Source organism: Neophocaena asiaeorientalis, unplaced genomic scaffold (assembly GCF_003031525.2).
Source record: "Neophocaena asiaeorientalis asiaeorientalis breed wild unplaced genomic scaffold, Neophocaena_asiaeorientalis_V1.1 scaffold680, whole genome shotgun sequence".
Classification (NCBI taxonomy): Eukaryota; Metazoa; Chordata; class Mammalia; order Artiodactyla; family Phocoenidae; genus Neophocaena; species Neophocaena asiaeorientalis.
Window position 1 is genome coordinate 845,447 of NW_020171816.1, and position 26,773 is coordinate 872,219.

Here is a 26,773-nt window from a genome sequence, read left to right on the forward strand (position 1 = left end):
GTTGGTAGGGGCGGTGGTGCGGGAGCGCCGGCTGCTCGGTGAGGACCCGGCAGTGGGTCTCCGCTCGGGAGCTGGCCGCTGGGTGGGGCCGGGCTGGAGCCTGCGACCGAAGGGGCTGCGGGCTGGGATGAGGGGCCCGGAGCCGGGGGAGGGGGGGTGGTTCCGGCTCCATTGCCGATTCCTCCCTCCCGGAGAACCGCGGGCCGCACCTGACCCCACGGAGGAAAAAGCGCCGGGAGTGGGGGTTTCCCCGCTCTCCGACCCATGGTGTGGGTCAAACTTAAGGAAATTGTGGCAAATACTCCATTTGGGGGTGGTTTACAACCTCATCTGTAACATTATTTTCACGTTGCTGTGTGCATTTCCAGTGTATTGTATAATAAAGACATGGTCGCTTTTAGGGGAGATGTCTGAAAAACTGAGAAGATGCAGAAAGGAGCTGACTGCAGCCATTGACCGGGCCTTTGAAGGGCTCAGTCATTCCCAGGAGTGCTCAGGCATGCAGAGGCAGGAGCCGGAAGCTGCGCCGCTTTCTTTCCCATTCCCCATGCACAGGCTCCTCTGCAGGAGGCACCCGCTGGCAGCCTGCTCCTCTGCGGCTCCTTTCTCTCCTGTCCCGTTTGCTCCTGGGAATGAGAGCCCTGCCTTTGCACCAAACCACGAACCCGTGAGTGCAAAGACACGTGCTCTATGCCCCAAAAGAAAACCTCTGACCAGCAAGGAAAACATATCGATGCATTCCTCGATTTTGGCACCTGAAAGACAGTTTTGGAGAGCGGCAGGAGATGGGGAGAACTGGAGAAAAGACAGTCTAAGGTGATTCCAATCTGAATAGTTTAATAGCTATAATTAGGGTTATCTCATATCTGAAAAAATTGTTGAAAATCCTAAATTGAATCCATAACACTACTCTTGCCTCCCCTCTGAAGCTCTAAGACTTTATTTGGAAAGTTTGTAAACGTTCTTCAGAAAGTGTGTGTGTGTGTGTGTGTGTGTGTGTGTGTGTGTGTGTGTGTGTTTGGTTTGAGGGGGTGAGGGGTCTTGGATGTCTAACCAGTCATGGAAACTACTCTGCAGTACCAAAAGGGGTAGTAAATGTTAAAGAACCTAGTTTTAAAAGTCATCTTATTTTTTGTACTGCAGAAACACATATCTTAATTCCAGTGTTTTTTTCCCCAAACTGGGGAGAGGCGGATCAATGGCTGGGCCCTGACTTCACCCTTGCTTCTGCTCCCCTTCCTCACCCCAGAGCTTTTTAGGCTTTCCCTGGGATAAGGTCTTCCCTAGACCTTTTCTTCTCCCAGGTAGCTGCAAACTGCCTCATCCTAGGCACCTTGATTTGAAGCAAGGAGGACCATATGCGCTGAAACTTCAAGGTTCTACCATCTTGGTTGCTCTGTAGTCAGAGACTGAAGAAGCCGTTTAATCATTTCAGTTCTACAAATATTTGTGCTCATATTCACAAACATTAATGGGCATTATGATGCTTTTAGTCAACTTCACTGATTAAGTGGTTCCCAGTCATCCTCTAATCACAGCATAAATGACAATTTAAAGTACAAGTGTTTGTCTTTAAGATTATCTAACACTGCATTCCCCTCCAGTATTTTCTTGAAAGAGGATCTAATCCCTCACCTTTTTCTTTTCACCTGGGGCTGCAGGAAAGATATGGAGAAAGATTTGAAGGTTAAGTCAAACATGCCACTCAGCAGTTCTAGCCAAGAGGTCACAAAGGATTTGCTTGACATGATCGGTGAGTACAGAGGGCTGGTCCATCCTCTCTCTGGAAGGGTAGGTTCTTCACACAGGCCCCTGAGTCAGCAAGCATCTTATAAAAAAAAATTCTTATTTCTTATCCACTGGCTTGTTAGATTTGTTTTGCTCACAGCAGAGAGCCTTCATGGAGCTGATAACCTGGGGGAGTTACACATCCGTCAAGTCATTTCATAAATGTACAGTTAGAGTGAATCCTTGGAGGCCAGGGACAGCAGCCCCTGTTGGTGGATGAGCTTAGATGTGAAGGAAACAGGACATAGGCAGAGATGGGGGTAGGGGTAGAGGAGAGTAGTCCAGCTGGGGGGGCATTAATACAAGATTAGAAGAAAAGTTAGAAGCCAAAAACTCCCCTATAATTCCACCATCCACCACAAAGGCAGCCACTGTTAACACAGTGCTGTATACCCTGTCATAGATACTTTTTCTACACACACATCTGTATATTCTGTGTGTGGACTATGTTTTTTTAAAAGCTATTTTATTTTTAGCTTTTTTTTTTCTCATTTTTTGGCCACGCCGCACAGCATGTGGGATCTTAGTTCCGCGATCAGGGATCGAACCCGTGCTCCCTGCACTGGAAGCTCAGAGTCTTAACCTCTGGACCGCCAGGGAAGTCCCAGCAGGCAGCATTTTGATTACCCAAAAGATCCCATTTTTCTCACACTGTGTCTTGTGCCCACAGGTCAGGTAGTAGTTTCTTGAGGGCTGGAACAAACACATGCATCTTTGTATCCTCCCACTTAAACCCTCCTTGGAAACCAAGGAGATGGTTGGGGCTCAATAAATACCTGAGCTAGGAAGGGGGGCATCAAGCCCATGTTAGAATGTGGCAGCCTGCCAGCCCCGGGGACAGGAACACCGGCTTTGTAGAGTCCTCGGAAATGGCCGCCCATTTGTGGTTTTTAACTTGTGCCTGAAATGTCTTAAGAAATCTCTCACTGGAATTGTAATGCTGAATGTTTTTATTTTTAAGACCATACAGGCATCCAAACTATTGAAGAATTGGCTGGAAAACTAGAATTTGAAAATGAGTTGAACCGTGTGTGTGGTTGCTGTGAAGATTCGCCCTTCAAGGCGGAAGCCTGGGCCCTGCTGGTGGACGAGAGCCCTCAGGAAGCCTCGGATGCAGACCCTGGCGGCCTCAAGCAGGCTTTCTATGATCACAATATCGTGGAGACTGTTCTGGACTTGGAAGAGGACTACAATTTGCTGACCTCTTTTAAATACCGAATTGAGTAAGGACAGTTGACTTCAGCTTTGATTCTTTACAGCAGGAGTCTGATGTTAGGGCGTCTGTGCAGGGCAGTCACAGTTGTCATCAGGGGCCACATTCTTCAGAGGCTTGGCAGTATCTGAATTACCCCAATCTTTTTAACTTCCAGTTGTGTCCCTTCTTGAGCTGAGAGCCCAGTTTGTTTGTTTGTTTAATTCTGTTGCTCTGAAGTGTTTCTTTTTTTTTTTCACCTTTTTTTTTAACATCTTGACTGGTTTATTGATTGATGTTCAATATACCCAGAACCCAAGGCAGGTGCAGGTCTTGGGCCTCTGCTGTGTGTCTTCATGTTCTTTTCCATGGACCCCTGATAAAGTACGGGGGCCACAACCAGCATGGACTTTCTGTACCCCTGGGACCAGCCCATCCCAGGCCAGCTCAGCCTGTATGGAGGAACTGGCGTCAAGATGGACCTTGGCCCCAGACCCTCTGCCATATTTGCGCACTTTGCACACAAGGCTGCCTGTCCCCTGCACGGGCCTCATGCCCTCTTCGTGTCCAGACCCTCAATCCCTCCATCCTTGCCCCTGCCCAGCTCAAAGCCCTCTGCAAAGGCCTCCTACTTGTGTCAGAGGGGCTGGTAGCATCCCTTATTAGGTTTCCTGGGCTGGAGCCAACCCTCCACCACAGCTTGAGAGAAAGGACATCATCAGAAATTATTTGGACAGATCTCTCAAAACCATGATGTTCTTTCAGGAAACCTAATAAGCTGTTGGGCAAGGTATCATGCCTCCCAGAAGCTGAGTCTAGGAAGTGCCCGCCTCCTAGGCATAGGGGAGTATGGGGGTAAGGAGTCTGGTACAAAGCTGTTGTAAGACCCAAAACTCAAACCAAGGAGCTGGAAGTCCCAGGGGCCGAGGACCCCCCACCAGTCCATATTTTAGGCTAGTGATCCAGCATAGGGCAGGCTGCAGAGCTGGCATCACCCCTTTACTACAGGTCTGGAGATTCCTCTGGGCCCCCAGGTAGAGACCTTGCATCTACTCCGTAGCTGTGCGAGACTGGGCACTTGCCTGCCCCTGAGAACTAGCCTCCGGCCACTTCATGGGACAGGCCTCCGCTGGGGGATAGAGGGCAGGACGGGCTAACCAGAGGCTCCTTCCAAGCCACCGTACACTCACTCCCTGCAGCAGATAATAAACATCACAGATTATGGAATTGGGGTTCACTTTCTATTCCCTGAATAGGAGAGACAGGAGCAAATAAGAAGAAATGCTCACAGCTTCTGGCCATCTGGAGGGAGAGTTGTCAGGCTACTTGATATTCAAAAAACCAAGTCTCCCAACAGTGAGTTCCAAATAATATGCCTTGATGTAGATACTCTCCCACAGAGGATGTGGGGCTTAATCCTCATCTCCCCCAACCCCTGCCTGTCACCACCCCTTGAGGATGAGCTGAACTTAGTGACTCGCTTCCAAGGAATAGAGCTGGGAAAGGGAAAGATAGTAGATTACATGGAGAAGCCTGGCAGACACCACTTAACCAAGTGATGAAGATGAGCACCACCCGTGCTATCTGTCCTGTGCATGTCACCCACCCCTGACAGGATACGATGAGAAGGGTGCTTCATTTCCATGGTATTCCTACCAAAACCTCCCAGCCCCAATCTAATTGTGAGACAAACATCAGATGAACCCAGTTTGGGGGATATTCTACAGGATACCTGGCCAGTACTCAAGACTGTCAAGGTCATTAAAAACAAGGAAAGACTCAAAATCTGTCACAGAGCAGCGGACACCGAGGAGACACAATGACTAAATGCAGTGCGGTGTCCTGGATTGTGTCCTGGCACAGAGAGAGGACATTAATGGAAAAACGGATCAAATCTAAATACAGGCTCAAGTTTAGTTAATATGGTTATTAGTTTCTTAGTTTTGACAAGTATGCCACAGTTATGCAAGATGTTAACATTAAGAGAAGCTGGGTGAAGGATATATTTGAACTTATTGTCTTTGCAACTTTCCTGTAAATCTGAATTTATTGCAAAATTTAAGATGTATTTATTTGTTTTAAAAATGCAGTTGATCCCAAGTTTGTGAAATGTGTGTATGAGCACACATGCAGAAAACTGTTATGGAGGAACAGGGAGGGTTTAGGTCTTTTTCTTGTCTGTATTTTAAAATTTATCTGCAGCTGACATGTGTCACTTCTGTAGAAAAAAGAAATTAGAGTTGTTTTTTAAAATCCTCATCTTCAACCAGCCATGGGCATCCCTCACCAGAAACCTGCCCAGAGGTGACCTTCACAGTTTCCAGGAACTGGTGCAGGTCCAGGGCCTGCCAGTGGGCGCTCAGCAGGACCCTGACAAGGGGGTCGCCCTTCCCTGCGGGTGCTGGACCCTCAGGGCCAGAAACTCTGGGTCTCACAGAGCTGTTTCTCAGCACTCAGTGCTGGGAATGGGGATCTAGCCCTAACCCTGCAAGACTGAAATGAGAAGATTTTTCTTCTGCCTGCAGCAGAGACTGTGGCCCTTGGGAATGAGGGCGGAGCCTGGGATAGAGGTGGGGTAGGAGGGAGGGGTCAGGTTTTCCCTGGCTGGATAGACAAATATACCTCTGTTTTAGCAAAGCCTTTATGTGAAAATTCAGATTTACCAAAAGGGCTAATTCATCCTGGAATCCTTAAATGAGGAGCTTTTCCTCACTGTAGAAACACAGCTATTTAGTAAAGCAGGTGAGCCCTGAGCCTCTGGCATGCCAGTCCCAGAGTAGCTGGGGTGGCCATGTGGTCATTTCCCTGGTGACACCCACTCTTGTCTCTGCATCCCTGGCTCCCCAAGGTGCCCAAAGGACACTTTCCTGCCTTTGTCATCTGCTTCAGGGTGGCGGGCAGATGTGTGCTCCTCTGCACAGAGCAGGGGTTTGAGGAGTTAGTCTCTAGGGATTTAGCTGGAGGAATAAAAGAAGCCTGGAACATTTTTTGCCTAGAACATTTATTTTAATAAACTTGGGACCAAAGATTTATTGGGGAGACATTGATGTTTGAGAAACTAAAAATGTTTTACGTCATTCGGTTCTCTCCCCCACAGTTCATCTTGGAAAGCCAAACAATCCCTGAATTGTTTCCGTGGAAACACCAAACCGCAATTTGGATTAGCAGAATCAAAATAGAAACAAGGCAGCTTCAAGAATAAATAGGAGCTTTGGAACCTGCTAGTCACCAACTGCCAGTTCAAGCTACAGCACAAGGCATGTGAGAAGCTGGGCCCATCCAGTTCTATAAGGAGGGGTTTCCAGGTCCCCTGGCTACATGCTGCCAGGTCAATGCCAAAGTCACTAGAAACCAGCTCTGTCTGCATACTGGTAGACTTGTAACAATACTTAATGTAGGAGCTGGTCTGTAGAAGCTAGGAGAGGCTGGGGGTCTGGAGGGAAAGTGGGGGGAAGAAGGGACAGGAAAAAGGAGAGATGAGTGAATGCCGAGTGAAGTTCCAGCAAGGAGCAGAGGCCACAGCTGAGGCCTGAGAGTACAGCAACAGTTCTTTCAAGAGGACAATTCAAGGGATTTCCCCAGTGGTCCAGTGGTTGGGACTCCGAGCTTCTACTGCAGGGGGCGCGGGTTTGATCCCTGGTCAGGGATCTAAGGTCCCACATGCCACGCAGTGTGGCAAAAAAAAAAAAAGACAATTCAAGGGTGGCCAAGGGCTGGAAACAGTGACCCTATCCTCAGCCCCATCTGGATTGCAATGTTCCTCACATTCCTGTCTAGCAACACAGGTCTAGACTGGAGTCTGAATTCTTGCCAGGTAAGCTCTGGGGGCACTTGTGGTCAGTAAGCGCCTGCTTCTGTGTAGCTCCAGCCAGCACAATCAGGCATGCAAGCCTACCTTCTCATCTCTGAGTCTCAGGGTTCCCTCCCCCTACCTACTGCTCCCCTCACTAGGGGAATGGGGGAGGCATCTCCTGGCCCACCTGCCCTGGCTCCTTGGCATTCTCCTGGACCCTGCACTTCCAGTCCCAGGGAAGACTCCAAGGGGGTCATGAGACAAGGAGGAGGGAGATAGATAACCTGGGGGAACTTTGCCCCTCACCTTTGCACCCAGGAATGTGCTGATAGGGCAGCAACACCATCCTGCCACTGGAGGAGTTGTGAGCTATTAATGATCAAAGGAATTGATGAAAAGGATTTGCAGAAGAGGCCAATCTCCCTCCTCCCTCTAACTGAGGCACAAGACGTTTAACATGGCAGTGAAGGCCAGTGAACTAGGCAAGCAAACCAGGGAGGCCACTGCACCTGATTATGGGTAGTTATTGGAAAGGCTGTCATCTAGAGACAATCTGAGACTCTGGTAATTTGCTTTCTCCCTGGAGTATGTGGGAGAACATTAATATTTTAGGTTCCAGCTAAATATTTATAGAGGGAACAAAGTTTTACTCAGGAAATGTTTGACAGTGGATTCCAGCCCTAGTGGGGAGGACTTTCCGTGCTAGACCAGCTGGAAAATGCCTGATTTGATGAAGAGTTTTGGCCTAAGGCCTGGCATGAAAAACAATTGCAGAACTACGTTCAGCTCTTGTAGGAAACCACTATCTTTTTTGAGGGCTAAAAGTCTGTTGTTTTCTGGGCACTTTGGATGGGAGCTGGCCTGGGAGAGAGGAATGGGCATCTTATAGGAGATACGTCATCAGGACCCCTTTGAAACATCTGAGACAAAGAAGGGAAGTTGCAAAGGGATACCAGGGAGACCCAACTTTCGGGACAGGCTGCTAGGAGCTGTTTGAAAGATAAGCAAGAAATCCCTGCTCTCAGTAAGTATTAAGTGTCTACTAGTGCCAGACACTCTCCTGGATGCTGAGGATACAGTAGGGACGAGGCAGATGCTGCTCTTGCTTCTGGAGTTTATATTCTACTGTGCAATGTGGGCAAACGCAAAAATACTGATATATTATTTCAGATGGAACTGTATGAGAGAAATTAAAACAGGGTAAGGGAATGGGCAGTGAGTAGGGTGAGCCCCTTCAGAAGAGGAGAGGTCAGGAAAAGGCCTCTCTGTAGGTGACATTTAAATTGATACTTGAATGTTAAGACAATTAGGTGCTGCAAGTGGCTTCACTTCCATCCTCAGACTGTAACTGGAGTTGTATAGAGGGAGGAGCCCCTAGGTGGGCCCTAGGCCGGTAGACCTCCCACCACATCCACCCCTGTGTGGCTACATACATCTCTATCAGCATCCGAAGAGCCAAAAATGTTGCGTGCTCCAGGGATGTGCCTGGGCTGTGTCATGCTCACCAAATTTGGCAGGAACACAATAGTTTAAAAAAAAAAAAAAAAAAGCCTTAGGAATAAAATAAGAAACAGAATATCCTTCCTGATGATTGCCAGAGACAGGCAGCATAATTTTAATTAACCCAGCCTTGTTAGGCGATAAATTTACTGCTCATTCTACAAAAACACCCAGCTCATGTAACACTGAGTCACTCTGATCTTTGACTTTAAACAAAATTAAATACTTTTTTTTTTTTTTTTTTTTTTTTTGCGGTACGCGGGCCTCTCACTGTTGTGGCCTCTCCCGTTGCGGAGCACAGGCTCTGGACGCGCAGGCTCAGCGGCCATGGCTCACGGGCCCAGCCGCTCCACGGCATGTGGGATCTTCCCAGACCGGGGCACGAACCCGTGTACCCTGCATCGGCAGGCGGACTGTCAACCACTGCACCACCAGGGAAGCCCCAAAATGAAATACTTTTGAAGAAATACAGGATTTCATAACTCACAGCAGAATCAAAGAACAGAGGGTCCTGCTTTGGCATTTCAAAGTTGGACAAGACCCTTCAATGAGAAGGCCACAGTCATAAATACTGGTGGAGTTCTCTCAACAGGGTCTCAACTGTGAAGTAAAATGACTAAACCTTTCAACTTAGAGTAATAAAACATTTCCAAATACAGATCCCTCTGATCTACAAGCCTCATGCTAACTGCTCCACAGTCACCTGTAGTCAGTTTGGGACGGGCTGGGCTGCTTCCTCCAGTGCCGTCCTTGCACAGGCAGAGAAAACCAGCAGGGAAGGCAGTGGAGGCTGGCAGAGGGCAGGGTGAACAGATATCCAGTGAGACCCACAGGGAGAGTAGAGGCCAGGGCACCCTAAGGCAGAGCCCAAGTCTGTATTTCCTAGGCCTTGAAGAGAGAGGGCTGCTGCCATAGCCTGTGGCTGTAGACTGCAGGACGCCCTTGGTCTGGAAATGAGAGTGAAAGCACCTTAGGCTGGTTCATGGTAGCCCTGCTGAAGGTGTCACAGGCAAATTAAACTCTCCCAGATTTTTGTGGGATACATAACCCTGAAAATAAAGAATATAAAAATGAGAAATCAGGAACCATTACTTTCTATAATGGCCCACACAGAAGCCCCATTTTCAGGAATTCCCTGGCGTTCCAGTGTGTAGGACTCAGCACTTTCACTGCCGTGGCCCAGTTTCAATCCCTGGCCAGGGAACTAAGATCCCCTGCAAGCTGTGTGGCACGGCCAAAAAAAAAAAAGCCCCATTTTCAACCCTGTACTGGCTTGATAATAGGCAAATTCTGGAAGCTGTCCATCCATGAGGATTTTTACTTTCATAAAAAAAAGAAAAATCAGGGCTTCCCTGGTGGCGCAGTGGTTAAGAATCCGCCTGCCAATACAGGGGACATGGGTTCGAGCCCTGGTCCAGGAAGATCCCACATGCTGGGGAGCAACTCAGCCCGTGCACCACAACTACTGAGCCTGCGCTCTAGAGCCCACGAGCCACAACTACTGAAGCCCAAGTGCCTAGAGAAGCCACCGCAATAAGAAGCCCGTGCACCGCAACAAAGACCCAACACAGCCAAAAATAAATAAATAAAATTTTAAAAAAAAGAAAAGAAAAATCAGTTTGAGTAGGGTGTGGTTTATTCAAAATCATCTTAGGAGAAGCGTAAGGAATAAAAAGATGGTACACACCTTAAAAGTTTTATCTTTATTTTTTGATTTTTTTGTATTACAAAAGAAGTACATATATATTGCAAAAATTCAAAAACTTCAACAAGATATAATTGGAAAGCCAAAGTCTCATATAAGCGCACTGCTCTCCAGAAATGATACAGGGCCCACAGCCACTCTCGTTAGCTTTAAATGAGTGGTTGAAAACAGGACAGGGGAAAACGGCTAGAAAGAAAAATGGAACCGTGTGCCTGTGAAGAGTGTGGTTCCCGGCATTTGGTGCATGTCACCTCCCTTTTCTTGGTGGCTTTGTATTTCTCTGTTCACAGGAAGTCTGACTTTGTGTGTGCCCTATAATATTTCCACTGACCAAAAAATGCAGATGCTCTCACAGCAAAACTGGATACAAATAATAATTTTAAAAAATCCTGAGGCCCAGAAAGATATTGGTCATGTGAAGGAAATGTTTGAAGACCAAAAATGTTGTGTTTGGGAGACATCCTGCCACACCAACAGTTTTGTGAGAGCCCTTCTGCTACTGGATATTCCATATGGAAGGCAGCCCTCCTTCTACCAAACACAACACCCTCCTCCTTATGCCCCACACCTAGGCTGCTGCCCCAGCTCTCACCACCACCTCTGCACACATTTCATTCCCCTAAATAAGGGTGTATTTATCCCTATGCTTTGTCATGGGCAGCGCCTGGTACCCAGAATGCTGGATCTGCTCCCCAGCCCTGCACCACTCCCTCCAAAGCATAGCCTCTGACCCTGAGGGATCCAGGCAGGCCTTTGGGAACTTTCTGCTGTTAGCCAGCCCAAAGTTCTGTGATTTGTCTTTCCAGCTGAGACCAATAAACCATCAGCTGAATTCACTATGGGCTGGTCAGAAGCCATCATCACTGCTATCAAAACCCAGGTCATAGAGCATATTCTTCCTTGGCTCCGTGCACTGAGGGGGCTCTTTTCTGATGCTGAGGTCACTGAACCAGCTCATCTGTTGGTCCCCCTGGGAACTGTGAGAAAGCAGGCTGTTGTCTTGGGAAGCATGCCCACTGTACTGCAAGAGATTCCCTTGCACTGCCCTTGCTGTCTTACTGGGCATGACTCTTCGTCTCAGAGCAGAGCAGACTGGTTTTGTGGGGCTCCTGGGGCCCTGAAGATGCAGGGGCTGAGCAAGGGGTTCCTGCCACCCCTGGGGGGGCCTTTGTGGGATGGAAACTGGAGGGTGAGGATATTTAGAATTGGAAGCACAGGTTTTGCTTGGGGTTTGTTCTTGCTTCCTGGCTAGGAGCCTGCTTCTGGGGGCTTTCCTGGGATGCTGCTTCTTGCCTTTCCCCCCTCTTTCTACAGTTCTGCCTTTCTGTTCAGCCACCAACCTTTGTTCACAAGGGTTACACGAAAACATGCCTTTGGCTTGACATTTTTGGCAGGTGTTCTTAGTGCTGGTTGCAAAGTTGTTTAAATCCAGGGATATAAGCCGCGAAGCTCCTTGGGAAACCAGGTCCCTGTCTTCAGGCATCTTGTGGCCTAGGATGCCAGAGCCATCGTTCTCAGAGCCTGTTTTAGTAATAGCACAATTCTGGCAGTTAGTCTGCACTGCCTTGTCCTTGATTTGCCTGTTTCTTTTGCCAGTTCCAACTGCCAGCAGCACAGCCTCTTCTTGGAGAGCACTACTCTTTGCTCCCTCACCCCAGACGCCAGACTCCCCAGGCCTCAAGGAGCCCACACTAAGATTGCATGCAGCAGGGAGGGCCTGGGCCTGCCACATAACTGGTTCCTCAGAGGCATATTTCTCCTGCCTGGTGAAACTGAGGCTCTGGGCCAGAGGTGGTGAAGTCTGAGAAGCACTGTCCTTCACATGTCTGGGTATCTGAGAAACAGAGATCAATTGATTTAGCTCTGCTAGGACACTGGGCATATTCAGCTGGCCTAGCCGCTCATACAGCTGCTGGAAGTCCTTACTCTGCTGAGCAACTAAAACTTCAAAGTGCTTCAGGTTGGACTTCATTTCTATAAACTCTGCTTGTCTCTAAAGAAAGGCAATGAGAAAGAAGGGAGTTACGGACAGTGCAACTCAGAATGCACAATATAACATGTGAACAAAACAAAGGATGGGCCAGCAGATCAAAACCTTGTCCCTTGCTGGGTACTATACAGGGGATACATGGCTACACTCTGGAGCAGGGTCCCTAGGGTCCACATCATGCCAGAGAACCTTGGGAAAGGAAGCTGGCCTCTACGCTGGCCTGTTACCAAGGGGCCTGTGGTGGCCTCTGTTCTTGGCTGAAATTTGCAATTTTAAAGGTGTCTCTCTAGGTCTTAGTAACAAAGCCATAAACACACTTGAGGAAAGGGGTCAGGGTCTACACTTACACCTTCAAATCTCTTTTGCAGCTCAAGGATGGCCTGTTCCATGTTGCATTTGTACTGCACTGTTTCCAACACCAGATCACTCTGGGCCTTCGTGGTCTCTTGCACTAAATACAAAACAATGACAATTCACCACATGAAGACTATGGTATGCCCCACCCTGCCCAGGCCACAGTCGTGGAGGGGGAGAAGCTGGAACCCGGCACGGGCTACCAGAGCCTGCTCTGCCAACACCCAGAACTCTAACCATCCAGATCAGCCCTGGTGAGGAGAGAAAGCAAGAACAGGGTGGTTCCTCCACTGTCTCTTCTTCCCTCCCTCCCTGAGAACATCCTGGCCAAAGCAGACTCAACCTTAGCACCTGCTGGGGACTCTGAAACCTGCTGCCCAGATGATGGCACCAACGTCCTCTTTGGCCAGCCTTCTTGGCCCTGTCATCAGAGTGATCTTTCTAGAATGTAGATATGATCATGCCTCCTCTAAAATGGTCACTGGAACTTTCAATGGTACCCCACAGGCCACTGGATGAAGTCCAAATCTTTCAATAAATTGGCTAACAAGACCCAGGCTCACTTCCCTTTGACTCACTATCCTCTGCATCTCTGAGTTCTGCCTAGGCAATCTCTCTTCCACCATTGGCTTTTTTTTTTTTTTTTTTTTTTTTTTTTTTTTTTGTGGGTAGATCTTCCCAGACCAGGGCAAGAACCCGTGTCCCCTGCATCGGCAGGCGGACTCTCAACCACTGCACCACCAGGGAAGCGCTTCACCATTGGCTTTTGAACATGCTGTTCCCTTGGTTTACAGTACTCCTGCTTCCATCCCTCAGGAATGGGAGAAAAAAAAAAAGGATCCTCAGAATGATGGTGAAGTCCTAAGAAGAGGACGTAAAGCATAGCCTGCCCAATCTGGAGCTGGAGGCTGAGCTCCAGGCAGGACACCTCTAATGAAAAAGTGAAACAGAAAGACTCCCCAGTGTGTTTGAACATATTAATTGGAGATTTACAGTTTTATCTGAAGGTTTATTATCAGACACTGTGCTAGGTGCATGGAAACAATCTTGAACAAAACTACTTACATGAACTTTGCAGTCTTGAAGAAGAAAAAAATAACAAGTAAACAAACATGCACATTAATAAATGAAAATTGTGATAAGTGCTCTAATAGGAAATATAATAAAAATAAGAGGGTGGGGGCACCTACTTTAGATAAGGTCATCAGAGATAAGAGTCATGTAAGGTGAAACCAGAAAGATAAGGAGCAGCTAGCCCTGCAAAGATTAGGGAGAGGTTATTCAGCTAGAGGAAACAGCAAGTGCAAAAATTCTGAGTCAAGAAAGCGCCTGTGATGACTAGGAATAGACAAGCCAGTGTGGTCTTGGGGGAAAAAAAGTAAAAAGTGGTAAATTTTATGTTGTGTATTTTACCACAATAAAAAGTGTAAGAATTTTTTTAGAAAGCAAATTTTCTATTACTCAACACAAGTTAAATTCCATGTGTCAAGCAATTAGAAAAAGGGTGTTTACTTCTATTTCAAATACTGGATTCCTGCCCCTAAACTCAATTAGTGAAATATTTTTCCAGACATCCATGTTGATATTTGTAGTAGAAAGCAAATGTAATTGTCCTACCCTAGTTGAGTTCCTAAATATCAATGTTTCTTAGGAACAGAAAATGAGGAAGGCAAGCAAAGTGTTCAATTCTAGATTCAGTACTCAGTAAGCATCAGTCTGTGGTCCCACATATTCTTTCTTGGTCCTTGGGAAACATATGTTCAGGGTCTTCTCCTTTAAAGAGCTTTTGTATTGAGGTATTACTTCCAAAGTCTATTGAATTTTTTTCTTTTAAAAACTATAACAGGGGCTTCCCTGGTGGCGCAGTGGTTAAGACTCTGTGCTCTCAATGCAGGGGGCACAGATTCGATTCCTGGTGGGGAATCTAAGATCCTGCATGCTGCATGGTGCAGCCAAAAACAAAACAAAACTATAACAGTATAAACAGGCATACAATGAAAAACGATCGAATCTCTCCCATGAAGATCTTGGTCCCGCTTCCTGGATTTAACGTTAAGAGCAGTTTCTGGAATTTTGTATCAATACATGTGCATATCCACGTTTAGGTTATAGATCCTGTGTGTGTGTGCACGTGCAAGCGTGCGTGTGTGTGTGTCTTCTCTAGAAGGAGACTCATTTCATTTCTGCTTTGTCTATAAACAAATTTTTAGCTTTTTAGTAAAAATGCCGTTTAAAATCCACTTCCATATTCTGGACAATATCTCTAGTTTCTTTCTCCCTCCCTCCCTCCCTTTCTTTCTTTCTTTTTTTTTTTTTCTGCAAAAAGCTTTGTTGTTTCCATTTGGTCCAAGGCTTGGGAGAGGGGTCCAGGGTGGTTAAAAAGCTGCCTAGTGGCTGCAGAGAGGGGCTTCATGCAGAAGCCCTGACACCAGAGGGGCTCCTCAGAGGCCGCTGGGCTCTGGAGGCTCTTAGTCATGCTTGAGGGTGAGCCTTTCGAAGAGATACTGGCCCAGCCCAGCCTGGGGACCAGCCAGCCTGGGGAGATTAGTCAGGTGGTCGCCATCTTCTTGATGAGCTTCACCTGCTCCTCCAGGAAGCAGCTCTCCCGGAAGTCACAGAGGTGGGGGCCTGTGCAGGCAGAACCCAGGGCGTGCAGGTCCACAAGGACCTGGTTCAGGATCTTCTCCTTGAGCATGGCGGCTTCCATAGTGTCCTGGGTTTTACCCCACTCATCTTGAGATAGCTTCGGCCGCTGTGCTGGTTTTGCCTTTTCAAGAGACACTCGGCGCCCTCACGATTCTCCTCAGCCAATTCACAGAAAAAGTGGCCCATGCCCTCCAGAGCTACATCATCACTACCAGAGAGAGGTAGGTGTAAGAGGCCTGCAGATGCGTGTTGACCAGGCAGTTGACGGTAGCCTCTACCTTGGTGGAATAATTGTGACGAATCCGGGAGCTCATGGTTGATGGGTAATAAGGAGTTAAGCTCAAAAAATGGTGTTGCCTGGTCCCGGTGGCCGAGGATAGCTGAGTGGCTGATTGCGAAGGTTGTGACTGGAAAAAAGGATGGGGGTTGGTCAGAGTTTGGAGCAAGGGGCATCCCTGCATCTGTTCCATCCAAACACTGTTGAAGTAAGAGACAGATCTGAGGGACCGCTGAGTGCACTGCCAATAGCTCTGTTTTCTTGTGAAGATGATTTTGTTTAGGGACTTCCCTGGTGGTCCAGTGGGTAGGACTTCGCACTCCCAATGCAGGGGGCCCAGGTTCGATCCCTGGTCAGGGAACTAGTTCCTGCATGCATGCCGCAACTAAGAGCCTGCGTGCCACAACTAAAGATCCAGCCTGCCACAACTAAGACCCGGTGCAGCCAAAATAAATTAATTAATTAATATTTTTTAGAAAAAAAGATGATTTTGTTTGGCTTGAGGCGTCCCAGCGTCCCAGCACTGGAGCTTACAGGCTGTTGGGTGGGGCCAGGTCTCGGTGCCATGGCCGCAAAATGTCTGCCTCCAGACAGAGTTCACGTCCCTGCTATGTCCACCACCAGCTTTTATGACCCCAGAGAGAGCCATAGCCACCCCTGCCCCCTGCCTCCCCAGGAGACCCTCCAAGACCAGCAGGTAGGTCTGGCCCCGACTTCTGTGAAGTCACTGCTTTTGCCTTGGGACCCCGGTGCGTGCAGGATCTTGTGCACACCCTCCAAGCGTGGAGTCTCTGTTTCCCCCAGTCCTGTGGCGCCTGCAATCAAGCCCTGCTGCCCTTCAAAGCCAAATGCTCTGGGGGCTCTTCCTCCCCATGCCAGACCCCTAGGCTGGGGAGCCTGGCACGGGGCTCGGAGCTCTCACTCCTGTGAGAGAACTCCTGCGATATAATTTCTCTCCAGTTTGTGGGTCGCCCACCCGGGTGGAATGGGATTTGATTATATTGTGAGTGCGCCACTCCTGCCGTCTCGTGGTTTCTTCTTTATGTCTTTGGATGTAGAATATCTTTTTTTGGTAGATTCCAGTCTTTTTTTATCGATGGTTGTTCAGCAGTTAGTTGTGATTCTGGTGTGCTCGTGAGAGGAGGTGAGCTCAAGGTTCTCCTACTCGCTGCCACCTTGTCTCTGTCCTCGAAGATGATTTTTTGTTTATTTCTATTTTAGTGAGTTGACAAGGGCTCCATTGAGATGAGGTCATATTCTGATGCTTTTCCACTAATGGCCAGTGATTCTCCTTTAACTCTAGTTTTGCTCTCCCTGCTGTGCTAATGAAAGTCGCCTGAGAAAGGGTCTGGAAGCCTCCATGTACAAGAGGAGTTTGCTCAGTCCCCTTTTTTCTCAGGATACCCTTCCCAATTTTCACTGACTGATCTCACTCCTCCACAAGATGTGTCCTGGAGCAAACTATGTGCACATAAGCAGTACCTTGCTGTTTTCATTTAACAATTAATAAATATTTCCATTCCAATATGGTTCATATAGATGGACCTCATTCTGCTCAACATTCTGTGCCTTGCTCAGAAAGGCATTTCTCACTCTAAAATTATAAAAATGTTACTCATGCTTTTTACAGTTCTTTTAATGATTTAATCACCACACAATATATTGATTCATATGGAATTAATTTTGACGTATGGAGTTATCTATTTTCCAAAAGAGTCATTCTCTGATTTTGATAGTGGCCCCTCCTTTTTATTCTCCTAATGACCATATTTTTCAATAGAACTTATATGTATTAGGTGAAAGTACTGCTTTCTACTAATTACCCCACCTAAACCCAAGACAAAGTGAGATGTGGATGCCCTTGGTAATTTATTCTATTACTCTGGTCCTTGGTGTCCTCAGCTGAAGAAGAAGAGGAGTTAGATTAGATGGCCTTGAGTGATCCTTCTTGTTGTACAGGCAGAATGTGACTGGGGAAAGATTTCATGACCTCATTCTGTGAAGGTATGAATTACATAATAACCCAAGACAGTGCTTTCACATAGTATCTTCCCTCTTCCCTTACAAGCACAGTGAGTGCATACTGAAAGCCTGCAGAATGCACTGACTGGCAAGTTCAGTGCTCTAGGCTAGCTGGACTGGGCCTAGCTATATGACAGGGGATTTGCCTGGTTCCTCTCTCAGTGACTAACTTCCTGCTCCTGATCACTACCTACCAAGAAAGGGAATGATTCTGGACAGGCTCCTTGTGCCTATTTTTAAGAACAACCTGGCTTTTAATTAATGTAGTGCCACAGTGTTTGTTACTGTTTGCCTTATCAATGTGGCTCTCTTGAGTCTTAAGCTCTGAAAGTTAAGAAACCGTCAGGGGTGAAGGATCACGATCCCCTACTATAAGCCAGACTCAGTTCTACTCCTCTCTCTGCCTTCATTCTGTGTTGGGGCCTTGAGCGCTTCCATTCCCTATTCTGGGCCTTAAATGCCACACATTTGCTGCAATTCTCCTTTTTGTACTTCACCCAGTTTTAAACATAACAAGTAAAGAGAGTGCTTTCCTTGCACACTTAAAATGAGTTATTTCCAGAACTGGTTTCCAAGCAGATGCACAGTTGCCCTGTGTGTGGGATATTCAGGTTGGAAGCCAGCAGACAGTACAGTGCTTCTTTGTAGACAGATGGGGATTAATTTCTAAGTTACACAAAGGCATTACTTTTTGTAAATCATGAGCAATCCATCCCATGGCATTTGAATAAGTTGACTTCAATTTGTTTAAAATAAAAAATAAACACACAGACAAATGCAAACAAGTGCACATGCAGTCATCATCTTGCTGTTTAGCTGAGAAGCTGTTGGTTCCAGGGAAGTGTTCACCTAAGGAGACGTGTGTAATGGTCAAATAAGGGCCTGAACCATGGTTTCACCTAAATGTAAATCACTAATTGGCAGAGCAGAGGACTTTACAAACCACAGACTGTAACTGAAATTGAGAAAGATGCTGTGATTCACTACAAAACAGCTCTCATTGAAATGAAGGAAGCAAGAAGAACAGTAGGTGACTAGAGTATTTCTAACTCCTAAAGGAGCACTGTCTTTATTTCTAAGTCCTAAGGGAGCAAGGGAGCCTTTATAGACAGCAGAGCCAGCAATTCATTTGAGAACCAGGGATGCCCTTGATTCACTTCAAGCAGTGAGATGAGAAACCTGGTAGAACTATCTGTCCTGAGGCAGCAGGGTTACTGGGTGAAGGATTGGTGCTCCAGAAAAGGCATAGAGGGACCAGGGCATTCCCATATAGAGGTGAAGCCCACTACCTAGTTCAGCTCCACATCTCTTCAGGGCTAATCATATGTACCCATTCTCTCATCTGAAACACTGTATGGAACCTCACCACTGGCAGAAATCTGGCTAGGGTCAGAAAGTTCACATTCACTGCTCACCAGTGCCCCCTACTGATAACCTCAAACTCGACACTCACATGTCTTGGCCACAGTTTCCAAAGAATCCAAAATAGATTGGCTTCTGGAATTGAGATGTTCCTCAAAATTTTCCACAGATGTCTGTAACTTAAGAAACCCAAAATTAGGAAATAATTCACAGACTGTTGCCTTATTTTACTAACTTGGTGAACTGTCATTTAATGATAAAAAAGGGTAGTTAAAATATTGCTATTCTACACGAACAGAAGTCAATACAATATAATTATTAAACTTCTTAAAATGCAAGATGTTCTAATGCCTTGAAATGTGGCATACTTACCCTGTTAATGCTTTCTTTGATATGGGAAATGAAATTGTATAGAGTCTCACTAAAATAGGAGAGAAAAAAGAAAGTAAATCTTTGCGAAATATTGAAACAGTATGTAACAGAATTGATTCCATAAACATGGCTGGACTCTACATAGTGCAGCATCAAAACGGTGCTTGATCAGAGTTGAAGACTCAACTCTGAGAAACCTTAGTGCCCAGATGGAAAAAAGGAGAACACTGACTTTTCCTGATAATTTCCAAAGCAAAACACTTTTTTGTTTTTTTAAATTTACTCTACATGGATCTTAAATGAGGTTGCATTTTAGCAATTCAAGTGGTTACTACAGTAGAACAGACCAGCTTTCATTTTTATGGCAAACATGGCTTCAGAGGATAGTGACTTCTTTCTGATAGCCCCAAATTCCTGGATACATCTTAATCTAATGACTATTATTTTGACAGTAAGAATGAGATAATATAGAGACAGTTCTGGGAACAATATTAATTTCTAATGAAAAAGAAATTTTCACAATTATTCCTCAAATAAATATCCCTCTTTAGAAAAAAATCAGACAAGGGTCGTCATTAAAAACTTTTACAGATTTTTGTTTTTTTAATCTACACAAATGCAAATATCTTTTTTTTTTTTTTTTTTTTTTTTTTTGGGACAGGGAAGCCCACAAGTATCAATTTTTGAACCCCAATAGGACAACTCTTCATACCAAAGTCTTATGGATGCTCCAAAAGACTATTTTTAAAAATTTTTTTAATCTATGTATAATATCATGTCACATACAAAGAGTGACAGTTTTACTTCTTTTCCAGTTTGTATTCTTGTTATTTCTTTTTCTTCTCTGATTGCCGTGGCTAGGACTTCCAAAACTATGTTGAATAATAGTGGCGAGAGTGGACATCCTTGTCTTGTTCCTGATCTTAGAGGAAATGCTTTCAGTTTTTCACCATTCAGAATGATGTTTGCTGTGGGTTTGTCATATATGGCCTTTATTATGTTGAGGTAGATTTCCTCTGTGCCCACTTTCTGGAGAGTTCTTGTCATAAATGGGTGTTGAATTTTGTCAAAAGCTTTTTCTGCATCTATTGAGATGATCATATGGTTTTTATTCTTCAGTTTGTTACTATGGTATATTACATTGATTGATTTGCGTATACTGAAGAATCGTTGCATCCCTGGGGTAAATCCCACTTGATCATGGTGTATGATCCTTTTAATGTGTTGTTGGATTCTGTTTGCTAGTATTTTGTTGAGGATTTTTGCATCTATATTCATCAGTGATATTTGTCTATAATTTTCTTTTTTTGTAATATCTTTGTCTGGTTTTGGTATCAGGGTGATGTTGGCCTTGTAGAATGAGTTTGGGAGTGTTCCTTCCTCTGCAATTTTTTGGAAGAGTTTGAGGAGGATTGGTGTTAGCTCTTTTCTAAATGTTTGATAAAATTCACCTGTGAAGCCATCTGGTCCTGAACTTTTGTTTGTTGGAAGATTGTTAATCACAGTTTCAATTTCATTACTTGTGATTGGTCTGTTCATATTTTCTTTTTTTTTTTTTTTTGTTCATATTTTCTATTTCTTCCTGGTTCAGTCTTGGAAGGTTACACCTGTCTAAGAATTTGTCCATTTCTTCCAGGTTGTCCATTTTATTGGCATAGAGTTGCTTGTAGTAGTCTCTTATGATGCTTTGTATTTCTGTAGTATCCATCATAACTTCTCCTTTTTTATTTCTGATTTTATTGATTTGAGTCCTCTCCTTCCTTTTTTTTTTTTTTTTTTGCGGTACGCAGGCCTCTCACTGCTGTGGCCTTTCCCACTGTGGAGCACACGCTTTGGATGCGCAGGCTCAGCGGCCATGGCTCACGGGCCCAGCCACTCCGCGGCATGTGGGATCTTCCCGGACCGGGGCACAAACCCGCGTCCCCTGCATCGACAGGCAGACTCTCAACCACTGTGCCACCAGGGAAGCCCTCTCCCTCTTTTTTTTGATGAGTCTGGCTAAACGTTTATCAATTTTGCTTATCTTCTCAAAGAACCAGCTTTTAGTTTTATTGAGTCTTTGTTATTGTTTTCTTTGTTTCTATTTCATTTATTTCTGCTCTGATCTTTATGATTTCTTTCCTCTACTAACTTTGGGTTTTGTTTGTTCTTCTTTCTCTAGTTCCTTTAGGTGTAAGGTTAGATTGTTTGAGATTTTTCTTGTTTCTTTTTTAAAAATTATTTATTTATTTATTTAGGGCTGTGTTGTGTCTTCATTGCTGTGCATGGGCTTTCTCTAGTTGTGGCAGACGGGGGCTACTCTTCATTGTGGTACACAGACTTCTCATTGCAGTGACTTCTCTTGTTGTGGAGCACAGGATCTAGGTGCATGGGCTTCAGTAACTGTGGCACATGGGCTCAGTAGTTGTGGCTTGCAGGCTCTAGAGCTCGGGCTCAGTAATTGTGGCACACAGGCTTAGTTGCTCCGCGGCATGTCGGATCTTCCTGGACCAGGGCTGGAACCCGTGTCCCCTGCATTGGCAGGTGGATTCTTAACCACTGCACTACCAGGGAAGTCCCTCTTGTTTCTTGAGGTAGGATTGTATTGCTATAAACTTCCCTCTTAGAACTGCTTTTGCTGCATCCCATAGGTTTTGGATCGTCATGTTTTCGTTGTCATTTGTCTCTAGGTATTTTTTGATTTCCTCTTTGAGTTTTTCAGTGATCTCTTGGTTATTTAGTACTGTATTGTTTAGCCTCCATGTGTTTGTGTTTTTTACGGTTTTTTCCCTGTAATTTATTTCTAAGCTTATAGCGTTGTGGTCAGAAAAGATGCTTGATATGATTTCAGTTTTCTTAAATTTACCGAGGCTTGATTTGTGACCCAAGGTGTGATCTATTCTGGAGAATGTTCCACGTGCACTTGAGAAGAAAGTGTAATCTGCTGTTTTTGGTTGGAATGTCCTATAAATATCAATTAAATCTATCTGGTATTGCGTCACTTAAAGCTTGTGTTTCCTTATTTATTTTCTGTCTGGATGACCTGTCCATTGGTGTAAGTGAGGTGTTAAAGTGCCCCACTATTATTGTATTACTGTCAATTTCCTCTTTTATAGCTGTTAGCAGTTGCCTTATGTATTGAGGTGCTACTATGTTGGGTGCATATATATTTATAATTGTTTTATCTTCTTCTTGGATTGATCCCCTCATCATTATGTAGTGTCCTTCTTTGTCTCTTGTAACATTCTTTATTTTAAAGTCTATTTTATCTGATATGAGTATTGCTATTGCAGCTTTCTTTTGATTTCCATTTGCATGGAATATCTTTTTCCATCCCCTTGCTTCCAGTCTTTATGTGTCCCTAGGTCTGAAGTGGGTCTCTTGTAGACAGCATATATATGGGTCTTGTTTTTTTTTGTTTTTTTTTTTTTGCGGTACGCGGGCCTCTCACTATTGTGGCCTCTCCCACTGCGGAGCACAAGCTCCGGACGCGCAGGCTCAGCGGCCATGGCTCACGGGCCCAGCCGCTCCACAGCACGTGGGATCCTCCCGGACCGGGGCACAAACCCGTGTCCCCTGCATCGGCAGGTGGAATCTCAACCACTGCGCCACCAGGGAAGCCCTGGGTCTTGTTTTTGAATCCATTCAGCAAGCCTGTGTCTTTTGGTTGGAGCATTTAATCTATTCACGTTTAGTGTAATTATGGATATGTATGTTCCTATTACCATTTTCTTAATTGTTTTGGGTTTGTTTTTGTAGGTGCTTTTATTCTCTTGTGTTTCCCACTTAGAGAAATTCCTTTAGCATTTGTTGTAGAACTGATTTGGTGGTGCTGAATTCTCTTAGCTTTTGCTTGTCTGTAAAGCTTTTGATTTCTCCATCGAATATGAATGAGGTCCTTGCCAGGTAGAGTAATCTTGGTTGTAGGTTCTTCCCTTTCATCATTTTAAATATATCATGCCACTCCCTTCTGGCTTGTAGAGTTTCTGCTGAGAAATCAGCTGTTAACCTTATGGGAGTTCCCTTGTATGTTATTTGTCGTTTTCTCCCTTGTTGCTTTTAATAATTTTTCTTTGTCTTTAATTTTTATCAGTTTGATTACTATGTGTCTTAGCATGTTTCTCCTTGGTTTTATCTTGCTTGGGACTCTGCGCTTCCTGGACTTGGGTGGCTGTTTCCTTTCCCATGTTAGGGAAGTTTTCGACCATAACCTCTTCAAATATTTTCTCGGGTCCTTTCTCTCTTCTCCTCCTGGGACCCCTATAATGCAAATGTTGGTGCACTTAATGTTGTCCCAGAGGTCTTTTAGGCTGTCTTCTTTCTTTTCATTCTTTTTGCTTTATTCTGTTTCATGGCAGTGAATTCCACCCATTCTGTCTTCCAGGTCACTTATCCATTCTTCTGCCTCAGTTATTCTGCTATTGATTCCTTCTAGTGTATTTTTCATTTCAGTTATTGTATTGTTCATCTCTGTTTGTTTGTTCTTTAATTCTTCTAGGTGTTTGTTCTTTAATTCTTCTAGGTCTTTGTTAAACGTTTCTTGCATCTTCTCGATCCTTGCCTTCATTCTTTTCCTGAGGTCCTGGATCATCTTAACTATCATTATTCTGAATTCTTTTTCTGGAAGGTTGCCTATCTCCACTTCATTTAGTTGTTTTTCTGGAGTTTTATCTTGTTTCTTCATCTGGTACGTAGTCCTCTGCCTTTTCATTTTGTCTATCTTTCTGTGAATGTGGCTTTCATTCCACAGGCTGCAGGATTGTCCAAAAGACTGACTTTAAAAGAAGAATTTGATAGAACCATTTGGAAATCTACAAACCTTATGGTTTTATGAATAAGATTAAGACATTACCTGAAAACAATAAAAATATTAAAATGAAAAAATTAAGGATGAGAACAGAATGCTATTAAAGTATAAAAGCAGAGACTAAGAAAGGGAACTTATAAATTAAAAATAGCAGAAATTAAACAAATAGAATAACTAGAAGATACAGTATGGAAATATGATGGAAAATAGAGCAAAAGACAAAGAGATGAAAAATAAGTAGGTAGTAAAAAAAAAAAAAATTAGAGGATCAATGCAGGAGATTCAATGCATGCCCAAAATTGCAGATCCAGGAAAAAAGAAGAGTGAAAAGGAGGTTTTCAAAGATATAATAAAAGAAAAATTCCCCAAACCAAAAGACACAAGTTATAGGTCAAAAGTAATTCCCCAATGCCCAGGGCTATGACAAGGCACATCAAACCACATTGCTGTAAAATTTCCAAACTCTAAGGATAATGAGAAGATCTTAAAAATTTCCAGAAATAAAAAAGCAAGTGACATACACAGGATCAGGAATCAGAATGGCAGCAGACCTCTTAAAAGCACACAGAGAGCTATAAGACAATGGAGCAATGCTTTACAAATTTTGAACAAAAAGAACTTCCAATCTTGTACAAGGACATAGCTGTGCCAATTGCTTGTAGTCATCATCTGTTCTGAGTGGTCAGTACTCAAGTTGGGTTTTTTTTTAAATTACTTTATTGAGGTATGATTAACACACAAGAAGCTGTACATATTTAATGTATACAAGTTTGGAGATAAGTATACAACTGTGAAACCATCTCCACAATCTATGCCATAAATATATCCATCACCTCCAAAAGTTTCCTTTCACCCTCTTTATTTATTAGTAGTAGGGATAAGAACACTTAAAAAAGATCTACCCTCTTACCAAATTTTAAAGTATACAACAGAGCATTGTCAAGTATAGGCACTATGCTGTACAGGTCTCTAGGATTTATTCATCTTGTATAAACTGAAACTTTGTACCCTTTGACTAATTCTGCCTGTTTCCCCCACAACTCCCCCAACAACAACCACCATTCTACTCTCTGCTCCTATGAGTTTGATTATTTTACACTCCTCATATAAGTGGTAGCATATAGTTAGTATTTGTCCTTCTATGTCTGGCTTATTTCATTTAGCATAATGTCCTCCAGGTTCATTCATGTTGTCACAACTGGAAGGATTTCCTTCTTTTTTAAGGCTGAAGAATATTTCATTGTATGTACATACCACATTTTCTTTTCCATTCATCCACTGAAAGATATTTAGGTTATTTCCATGTCTTGGCTATTGTAAATAATGCTGTGATGAACATGAGAGTGCAGATATCTCTTCAAGATCCCAATTTCAATTCCTTTGAGTATATACTTAGAAGTGGAATTGCTGGATCATATGGTAGTTCTATTTATAATTTTTTGTGGAACCTCCATACTGTTTTCTAAAGTGGCGGCACCAAGGAATTCCCTGGCAGTCCAGTGGTTAGGACTCCGCGCTTTCACTGCCAAGGATGCATGTTTGATCCCTGGTCGGGGAACTGAGGTCCTGTAAGCCACGCAGTATGGCCAAAAAAAATTTTTTTCTTTTAAATTAGAAAAAATAAAGTGGCTGCACCAGTTTCTACTCCCACCAACAGTGTACAAGAGTTCCCTTTTCTCCATATACTTGCCAGCATTTGTTATTTTTTTAATGATAGCCATTCTGACAGCTGTGAGATGATATCTAATTGTGGTTTTGATAAGCATTTCCCTGATAATTAGCAAAGTTGAGCACTTTTCATATACCTGATGGCCATTAGTATGTCTTCTTTGGAGAACTGTCTATTCAATTCCTTTGCTTGTCTTTTAATCCAGATATTTTGTTTTTTTGTTTTTGTTTGTTTTTGCTATTGGGTTGTAGGTGTTCCTTATATGTTTTATATTAACCCTTTATCAGATATATGGTTTGCAAATGTTTTCTATACCATGGGTTGCCTTTTTGTTTTCTTTTTTTTCTTTTTTTCTTTTGGCTGCATTGGGTCTTCATTGCTGCATGTGGGCTTTCTCTAGTTGCGGTGAGCCAGGGCTACTGTTCGTTGAGGTGCATGGGCTTCTCATTGTGGTGGCTTCTCTTGTTGCAGAGCATGGGCTCCAGGTGTGTGGGCTTCAGTAGTTGTGGCACGTGGCCTCAGTAGTTGTGGCTTGCACGCTCTAGAGCACAGGCTCAGTAGTTGTGGCACATGGGCTTAGTTGCTCCACAGCATGTGGGATCTTCCCAGACCAGGGATCAAACCCGTGTCCCCTGCATTGGCAGGCAGATTCTTAATCACTGTGCCACCAGGAAAGTTTGCCTTTTCATTTTCTTTGTTTCATTTGCTGTGCAGAAACTTTTTTACAGTTGACCCTTAAACAACATAGGTTTGATATTCATGGGTCCACTTATATGCAGATTTTTTTCAATAAACATAGTTTGCCCTTTGTGTTCGAGGGTTTTGCATGTGCAGATTCATCCAACCATGGACAGAAATTTCCATCTGCAGTTGGTTGAGTTTGTGGATTCAAAACCTGAAGATATAGAGGGCTATGGGACTTGAGCATCAGTGGATTTTGGTATATGTAGGGTCTCCTGGAACCAATCTCCTTTGGATACTGAGGGACGCCTGTAGTTTGATGTAATCCCACTTGTCTATTTTTCCTTTTGTTGCCTGTACTATTGGTGTCATATCTAAGACATCATTGCCAGGACCAACGTTAAGAAGCTTTTTCCCTATGTTTTCTTCTAGGTGTTCTACGGTTTCAAGTCTCATGTTTAAGTCTTTAATCCATTTTGAGTTGACTTTTGTGTATGGTATAAGATAAGGGTCCTTTTCCATTCTTTTGCATAAGGACCCAGTTTTCCCAGCATCATTTGTTGATAAGATTATCATTATCTCATTGTGTATTCTTTGCATGTCTCATGCTGTATTAAACATTTTTTTTTTTTTTTT

The 26,773-nt window shown here is 44.3% G+C and overlaps 2 protein-coding genes and 1 pseudogene across 3 annotated transcripts in view; 1 reads left to right on the forward strand and 2 right to left on the reverse strand.

The window, feature by feature from the left end:
* Nucleotides 1-99: 99 nt before the first annotated feature.
* On the forward strand, nucleotides 100-6,228 carry CUNH3orf62 (chromosome unknown C3orf62 homolog). Of its 2 annotated transcripts, XM_024737393.1 has the most exons (4): nucleotides 100-816; nucleotides 1,662-1,753; nucleotides 2,750-3,011; nucleotides 6,078-6,228. In XM_024737393.1, exons 1-4 carry the CDS (start codon nucleotides 128-130, stop codon nucleotides 6,157-6,159), a joined length of 1,125 nt encoding a protein of 374 aa, XP_024593161.1. In that variant the 5' UTR covers nucleotides 100-127; the 3' UTR covers nucleotides 6,160-6,228. The 2 variants fall into 2 exon arrangements, with proteins under 2 accessions (XP_024593161.1, XP_024593169.1); XM_024737401.1 differs by lacking the exon at nucleotides 6,078-6,228 and having other exon boundaries at nucleotides 2,750-3,303.
* A 4,597-nt stretch (nucleotides 6,229-10,825) lies between these two features.
* Nucleotides 10,826-26,773, reverse strand: part of IHO1 (interactor of HORMAD1 1) — a 26,484-nt gene continuing 10,536 nt past the window's right edge. The window contains exons 4-7 of the mRNA XM_024737385.1: nucleotides 19,002-19,050; nucleotides 18,721-18,808; nucleotides 12,316-12,419; nucleotides 10,826-11,971 (exon numbers count right to left, since the gene is read on the reverse strand). Coding sequence (XP_024593153.1) covers nucleotides 10,826-11,971; nucleotides 12,316-12,419; nucleotides 18,721-18,808; nucleotides 19,002-19,050 — 1,387 coding nt within the window. The remainder of the gene's footprint in view (nucleotides 11,972-12,315; nucleotides 12,420-18,720; nucleotides 18,809-19,001; nucleotides 19,051-26,773) is intronic.
* On the reverse strand, nucleotides 14,791-15,282 carry LOC112394616 (ferritin light chain pseudogene; annotated as a pseudogene).